This window comes from Macadamia integrifolia, chromosome 10 (genome assembly GCF_013358625.1).
Source record: "Macadamia integrifolia cultivar HAES 741 chromosome 10, SCU_Mint_v3, whole genome shotgun sequence".
Classification (NCBI taxonomy): Eukaryota; Viridiplantae; Streptophyta; class Magnoliopsida; order Proteales; family Proteaceae; genus Macadamia; species Macadamia integrifolia.
In genome coordinates, this window is record NC_056566.1 from 7,664,634 (window position 1) to 7,673,270 (window position 8,637).

General features: G+C 38.8%; 1 protein-coding gene across 1 annotated transcript; it reads left to right on the forward strand.

Annotated features, from left to right (window-relative positions):
* The first annotated feature begins 3,073 nt into the window (after nt 1-3,073).
* Nucleotides 3,074-3,895, forward strand: LOC122092167 (50S ribosomal protein L12, chloroplastic-like). The gene is made up of 2 exons (XM_042662509.1): nt 3,074-3,103; nt 3,192-3,895. Exons 1-2 carry the CDS (start codon nt 3,074-3,076, stop codon nt 3,711-3,713), a joined length of 552 nt encoding a protein of 183 aa, XP_042518443.1. The 3' UTR covers nt 3,714-3,895.
* Nucleotides 3,896-8,637: the final 4,742 nt, after the last annotated feature.

The window sequence follows — 8,637 nt, forward strand, 5'->3', positions numbered from 1 at the left end:
AGTCATGGATTGCACTTTGTGGCCAATGGTGATTCCAGTATTATACACTCTAGGACTATACTTGAAAATGGGTACCCTTTGTGGCCAATGGTAATCCCCGTATCGCATAGTCCATACTCAAACTGCTTATATGCTGAATAGGTTTAGAAATGGTGATGTGACCGATGGTTGATTACGGTATCGTATTCTAGACTAATTGTATCATTATGCAAGGCATGCAGTATATTGTGCTTAGGTGAAATTCCCTATGCTACATCCCCTTGGTAAGGTGTTGGGTAACCCAACTATGTATGTTTGATGAACCTTTCCAGAGTGCCACTCCCGCGGTACAATATTATTCTTTATGGAGACAGAAAATAGTCTGGCGTGGCCGATGGTGATTTCAGAGTTATGACTGCTAGGAGGGAGTTATCAAGGGTTTTCTGGGTGACTGATGGTCACATTCCAGGACTGATAGGCTCCTAATTACGACTAGGATTTGTATCACTGGGTGATTGGTGTGCGAGTTCCGGAACCAGGGATACAACCTAATGTGTAATAATAGCATGAACCTGACTTAGTTGTATATAGGTGGTTTAATTATCAAATAGATTGCATCATTCGCATCATGGACTATGTGTTTATTTCTATACTCATGACATCATGAAACATATGTGAATGTGTGTGCATGAACCCCACCCCTCACTGAGCGTGTTGGAGCTCACCCCACGTATATATTGCTTTTTAGATGAAGATGAAGGTACTGTAATGCCGTTGGGCTATGACTCTACTTCCTCCAAACTCGAGTATGGAGTTAGTGATTGGTGGATGCCAGAGGCTGGGGAGCACAACCCGGATTGTGCTTGCGACACTTGTGCCTACTCGACACCTTGAGAGGCTTGGTTAACCTTTTGATATTTTGATACTAAATTGTCTATTGGTATTATTTTGGGCTTATTATAAGTAAGTCATGGATAATTGTAAATGGCATAACATGGTTAATGATATATACTATCACTAGATGTTACCCCATTTAACTTATATTCCGCTATGTTATACTCTGATTCCATTGCAATTATTCTTGTGGTTTGGTGTTGTGAGATTGTGAAAGTTAAGGTACTGTTATCAGAGATCCTGGTAGAGGTGTAAGACGAGTAAGCGTCTTACTCACACCACTGGTATTCCTATTACAGAGAGCGGGGTGTGACAATGGGCATGCCAACAAATGGAAGGTTTGAAAATGTTAGTTTATGTAAGAATACACTGGAGGGTGTTAATTTGAGTTTAGAATTTTGATATGGGACCAATCTAGATATTAGATTTCTATCCCATGCTCAAAATAACCACATCATCCTACCAAGGGGGTAAATGAAATGGCAGACCAGATAAGATTTATCATTATTGGCAATGAAATGGTGATCTCCCCCAGGACGTATAAATATAAATAAATAACCAATATACATGAAATAAGATATAATTATAAAAAAAATTCAGTAAAGAGAAATAATTATAAATGAAATATTAATAAACAACCAATAGAACTCACCCTTATCCCAACTAAATGAACTACCAATAGACAAAGTATATATTAAAACTGAAAAACAAGTTCTGTCATTGAATACACCCAAATCAAAAGGTTGAACTGACCAAAATCTGTCCAACCTTTATTTGACTAGCTTGTTTCTCTAGAAGATTTGTCTACCCGCTCCCACTCTCTTACATAAAACCATGATTGTTGCCACAAATTCAAACAAAATAAACTTTACACCAACTTAAATAATACATTGTTTGGTACACTATAAATGCTTAGACACTTCCTCGGGTACTTCATACTAAAGTTACTCTAATATTAAAAGATGAATTAGGAGATCTGCAAGAAGGATCAAAGATCTGTGTCTTCATCCATGGCTGCCTCTTCTGGTTCCCCTTGCCCAACAATCTTACTCTGGCCACTGCCACCACTGCTACTACTTCCATTTTCATTGTTGTTTCTGTATCCACTATCGCCATTGATCGAATTACGATCTTTGATCTCATCCAAGCACAAGTAATGGCAATCTTGGCCAAACAACCTGATTGCCTTACGGACTACATACCGGATGCCGTAGTGCTTCTTATCTATGTAATTGTCAACTTGGTAGAAACGAACCAAAAAGTTTGGTTGCAGTTGGTACCGGTTGACAAAAGCCGTCCACCCTCTAGTGAGCCCATAGCTTTGGCTAGATTCCCAGAACTCGAATTTCATATCCCATGCAATGTTCTGGTGGTCGAAGAACACAAGGTTCTCCTTCCTACTCTTGTCCTTGGCAATCTTCAAGGAAGGAAAGTATGTCTCGGCAAACTTTCTTGGGATGAGAAGCCTATTGAGATTGTTCACGTCACTTTTGTACAACATCTTGTCGAACAAGAATTCTTCTCTCCTTGGTGCAACTATGTTACTTAAAATTGTGCTCGAAGGGATGGGACTACTCATTTGGTTCTGAGGTTCAGCACTAGATGGATATGAGGACGATGAGGATGATAATGATGATAAAGAACCGGTGCTCAATGAACTTTTGGACACTGTGTTATTGCCATTGTTGTTAGTGTTCTCAATCACCTGCTTCTTATTCTTCTCATTCTCCAAATTCCTGTATGAAAACATCAAATAGAGTATAATTTTTAAGGATTAGAAGTTCGAACATTAACAGACTCATCTTCCTTAATGTGATGGCACCGTTGCTAGTTTATTTGACGACCATCTTCTTGTCCATCTCATTCTCCAAGTGCCTCGGAAAATCCTAGGCTTAACTTGTGAAAAACCTATCGATTTGGTCTGGTTCAGGGTTAGTGGCCTGGGACCAAATTATGTTTAGGAAAAAATAGCTTGACTCGGTGGTTAATTCTGACTTGAACGGTTCACATTTTTCACAAGACTTAAATTTCCGTTTCTGGGAACAGAAACAGAATTTTGGGTGTTTGATAAACTTTGTTTCTTGAAACTCTTATTAGCGGCCATACGAGTCTCTATGCATGTGGTTAAACCCAGGTTTCTGGTTCAACACCGACATTCAAAACAAACACCAGAGTTCGATTGTTATCACGGGTGAAGGAAATGGATTCATTCAATACGAGGATATCGGCAGTGATGAGAACAGAGTCGTTATTGAAAAGGAAACCAGCTTTGGGATCAAGAATTGTGGAAGAGGTTTACTACATGAAAAGGAAACCAGCTTCGTTCGCCGACTTCGACTCCATCCTCTGCGTGTCCTTCCCATTCTTCCACCTCTTTCCCGAAGCAAACCCTAGATTTCCCGATTCGAAGCCCCAAATTGTCCCGCAAAGCCAACTTCCTTCCCCCTATTTGTGCCTTTGCCGTACCAGAGAAAGTAGAGAAGATTGGAAATGAGCTCAAAAACCTAACCCTAGAAGAAGCTCGCAGCCTCGTTGACTGGTTACAGGAAGAGCTCGGTGTCTCCGCTGCTGCCTTCGCACCGGCAACTGTTGCCGTAGCGCCTGGTGCCGTTGCCAATGCGGGACCAGCCGTCGTTGAGGAGCAAACGGAGTTCGATGTTCTTATCGAGGAAGTGCCGAGTAACGTGAGGATTGCAACGATTAAGGTCGTGAGAGCACTTACGAATCTGGCGTTGAAGGAAGCGAAGGAGTTGATTGAAGGATTACCGAAGAAATTCAAGGAGGGAACCTCAGAGGAAGGGGGGTGTCGATCTTCGAATGAACATGATAAATTTTCATAGATTTTTAAGTTGGTGTGTCGGTCGATCGTGGAATTGTGCCCCTTTTTTGTTTCGAGAAACAAGCGAAACAAGTAAAACTTGTTTCGTCATTCATGTTTCTTGAAGCATAAATTGTTATAAATTTCAATTTATGTTTCAAGAAACAAGTGGAACAGAACACTTTTACCAAACGGTATTTATGCCGTTTCTGTGTTTCTGAGAACAAGAAAACACAGAAACATGTTTCTGGTTACGTTATCAAACGGGCCCTTAGTCCAATGAATTATTGCCATGTGGCAACAATGAAGCCTCAATTTCTGACAGTGTTTTACTTTTTGGTATTTACGAGATACATGATGGGGGTTACAGTCACACTTAGGGTGTCAATCGGTCGGTCTGGCTCGGTTTCAGTTTGGGTTGAGTCAGTTTTGGTGTGGGAAAGTTGAAATCGAAACCGAACCAATAAGGAAATTTCGGTTTCGGTTTGGTTTCGGTTTCGATGCGGTTTGGTTTTGATTTGTCTTCGGTTTCTTAAATTGATTTGTAACCGGGTTGGTTTTGGTTTTTGGTCTAGTTTGGATTCGACTTTCCATACAAATGTATACAAAACTATGCAAATTTTGATTTTTTTAATGAATTTTGGAGTGTTTCGGTTTCTTACCGGTTTGGTTTCGGTTTCGGTCCGGGTTTTGAGCCGGTTTGGGTTTGGTTTCGGGTTCATCCGATTTCCGGTGCGGTTCGGTTTGGTTTTGGGGTTGCAATACTCGAAATCAAACCGAACCAATAAGGCTTCGGTTCGGTTCGGTCCGTATTGTTATCGGTTCGGTCCGGCCGGTTTTACCGATTCAGTTTAGGAATTGACACCCCTCCGTCACACTTAGTTGAGTTGACCCTTTGCTCAAAATGGAGCTGTGTGTGTTTCTATTCAATCAGAAATCCCTAGGTACTCTCATATTAAATACTAATTAAGATGAACTTGAATTAAGAATACATCATTTTAATTAATGAGGGAGAAGGACCAACACAATAAACTTGTGACTTTTCAATTCCTATATTAATGATTTTTTCAAAAAAAAAAAAAATTAAATTAAAAAATTTATGGGGAGAGGGTTCTCCAACCCAGCGGTTAGGAGAACAAACAATTTATTGAGAAGGAAAAGAACTTCTTTCCACTTGGGGATCTAGCACAAAACTATACTAATATTCTATATGGTGTATTCATGTCTCGTATCCCACCTAGCTTATAGTTGGCCTCTGCTTACAATTAAGTTTATTAACAGTTACTTTCTTATAATAAACAAAAACGATAGGGTTTCCCACAATGCCAGTGCACTATTTTCCTTAGATGGATTTTTTTTTTGTTGCCTTTTCTCTTCTGCCTTTATCATATCCGCAGCGTTTGGATATACTATATTCTATCACCATCGGTATGGCAATGCAGAAGATTCCCCCCTATAACGTGGAAAATTCGCTCTGTAAACAAAATAATTTCTTGATCTTTTTGGCTGCATTTGGATATATAGTTTTTTGCCTCCATTTATATGACAGCGTAGAAGATTCACTCCTACCATGAGAAATCCACGCCAAAAAAAAATTTTAATTTCTTAATTTCCAACATGATTATTAGTTACTAAAAACCTATCTATATGTGAATAAGAATATTTGTGGGCCTAATTATTTTGTTTCGATCCAAGTTTTTCCTTAGGTAGTCTATTAATCATACATTAAACACTCATGTTAAGCAACTGCTAAAGAGGGAGAACTCAACATACCTGGTTTTCTCCCTTGTATTATTGCCATTCTCTCTACCTTCAATCTTAGGACAACCCGAGTAGTCTCTCTTATTTGATGATTCACTTTCTACAGTTGGTGATTTGTTGTAAGGTACGAAAGAGGAATTTTTGGATGGGTTCGGTGTGGTGGCCATGAAAGAGACTAGGCAAGAAAGGAAAAGTGTCTACGAGGCTAAACAAGGATACAAGAGAGCTAGTGGTATGAAATATGCATAATCTCTTCAAGCAACGTTCTTATAGACAATGATAGTTCTAGTGCGTTTATTATGAAACTGCAGTGTCCATAGAGAAAACAACATGGAAAATGGACAAGATTTCTATAAGGTGTTGAGCAGAAGCACTAACTTCAATACTTATGAGACAAGGATGACATTTTGTACGTGTGATAGAAGACTAGTATACGTTACTAACCAGACCTTCTATATTATGTCTTTCTCCCCATTGGTGGTTGATGTTTTTCTTGTCTAGCCCGCAGTGGAGTGAAATGAATCTCACTAGCGTTGCTTATAAAATTAGTGGGAGAGGGATATGTAAAATGCTCATGTGCAGTAAGCTAGTGGGAAGGACCAATGGGATGCATTGATGGGTATCATTAAGCAAGGACATGGGGGTTATTTCAAAGGGGGAAGAGAGAGATAGATATAGTGAGAACTAGCTTACAATACACTGGCGGTGTTCCCAGCCTTTTTCCCATAATACTCCAAGAACAAACCAAAGACGCATATGAGTTTGGAAACTAGAATAAATAAGGGTATTTTTATAAAAGTAACTGTAGACAGAAAAGTAACCGTAGACTACCTAAATTATATTACTCCATAAAGTGGATTAGGATTCATCCCTCCAATGGAAGTAATGCAATTAAGGAAATCCAATTTATGGAGTGAAGCAATTAAGGTAATATGACAATACTTTTTCTATAAATACCCTTAATATCCTAGTTTCCAAACTCATACGCGTCTTTGGATTGTTGCTGGACTAATTGTGGGCAAAGGTGGAGCACACCATTGGTGTATAGCTAGCACCTACTCTCCCTCTCTCTCTCAAATGACCCTCATGTCCCTCCTATATGATATTCCATCCCGCACCCCATTTCTACTACCAGCTAGCTTCCTATACACAGACAGTATGGATACCTAGCTATCCTTTTCCCACAAATTATATAAGCATTACTAGTGAGATTCATTTGACTACACCATAGACTAGATCAGAAAAAAAACTCAGCAACCAAAGGGGGCAAGAAATAATAAGAAAATAAATAAATTGATGTACGTCTGATAGAAAACCAGTATATGTTATCAAGTTGTCTAAGCATACCTTCTTCTTATGTCTCCCCCCCCCCCCCCCCACCCTCCCCAATTAGTTGCTGGATTTTTTCTCAGCCTCCATCGCAATGAAATTATTAATCCAACAACAAATCAAAGAATTCTATATGAACACAGCCTCTGGCCCAGTAGCCTGAGCCCAAATCGTGTTTATGCAAACATTGTTTCACTGGGTGGGCTCCTTGACGTGTTAACGGTTCAAATTTTTCACAATTCTATAGTCAACCATTATTGCCACATGACAACAATGAAGCCTTCTTTTCTGATAGTGAGTGGTTTGCCGCGGTAATTACGAGGCATACGGGGTCACATAATTGAGTGTCATCGAAATTTGACCTGTGATAAAAAAAATAAATAAAATGAATTTGGTAGCCTTGTGTGTTCCAAGTCCTATGTCTACCCATCTTTTATATTGCTTAAGGAATTTCAATGAATAATTCAGTCAATCGAGCACAATCCATTGTCATCCTTTCTTAGATCAATGAATTTTTTACTCCTATATTAATGACATTTTTTTTTGGGGGTGAAAAAGAATACTCGTTTGCATGTGTCTATGCCTAGACATATTAGGTGCGGAAAGACCATGTTGCCCTATGTTAAGATGCTCCTAGTTGCTCTCCATTGACCAGCACGCTAGCATGTACCTGCGCCTGAAATAACGTAGGGGGTGAATAGATTATGCTAGTGGATTTAATAACTCTTTGGATTTAAAGCACCCAATATGTGATTATAAAAAAAAATGCGAAATATAAAGAAAATAAGTACGATCACACAACATAAGAAATTTATAATGGTTCGACTCAATCCGAGTCTAGTCGACTCCCTACAGGTTTCACTTGTAAAGTATTCTACTAGCTCTTCCCTTTTTAGTACAGTAAGTAAGGAGGAAAACCTTTATAAACCCTTTTAAGGATAAGAGGATCCATACAATCTCTTTCAAGGATGAGAGGCTTCTTTCAATCTCTTTCAAGGATGAGAGAGTCCTTACAATCTTTTTCAAGGATTAGAGAGTCCTTATAATCTCTTAAGGATGAAAGGGTCGTTACAATCTCTTAAGGATAAGAATGTCCTACACACTTGTCTAAGTACGGTCTAGAACAATGTGTGAACAAGGTATCCAATCCTAAAGTTAACCCAACTCTTTGATAAAAACAAATTCAAAGTGGAATAGAAAGGTTTAGAGTTACCTCTTGTGTGGTGCGTGAATGAAATGCAATGTTATAAAAGAATACACCTTTGAAGTCTTTTTAAGGCTTGTAATGTAAATGCCAAGATGTAGATAAAAGCTTGTAAAGAACCTTAAGTTCTTCTTAAATGAAAAATAACGAACTTAAGTGATGGTATAGACCAATTTCACTTCAAATGCTCAAATAATACTCCTTCAAAATGTTAGGATTAATTGTTTATTAATGAGTAGCACTAGAGGTATTTACAGGTGTTATTAGGGAACTAAAATAGGTAGAAAATCTTATCCAAATGGTTATGTATTTTTTTTTTCAGTCGACCCCTAAGAGTGTCGTTCGACCCTCAAAACTAACCATTGAAAAATATAGCCATTGGACTAGCCGTTGGAAGGCAATCCAAGCAAATCAGTTGCCAGTCGATCGACCTCCACCTGTTGGGGTCGACCTGCACTTGTGGCTATTAACTTGTTGACGTTTCGGCCATAATCACTTTTGCAACCATTTTTGGGTTGATTTCAACTGAGAAGACTTCTAATGACCATAACTTGGTCATACAGACTCTGATTAGGCTGAATCCAAGTCCATTAATTCCATAATTCAAATTGAAGAGACCATATCTTGATACCAACTACCTAAATACCTAAAA

Bases quoted from the DNA above. Each gene is read 5' to 3' on its own strand.
- LOC122092167 (XM_042662509.1), top strand. From the start codon at position 3,074: ATGGATTCATTCAATACGAGGATATCGGCA. The intron at 3,104-3,191 runs GTGATGAGAACA...AAAGGAAACCAG, and splicing joins TCAATACGAGGATATCGGCA to CTTCGTTCGCCGACTTCGAC.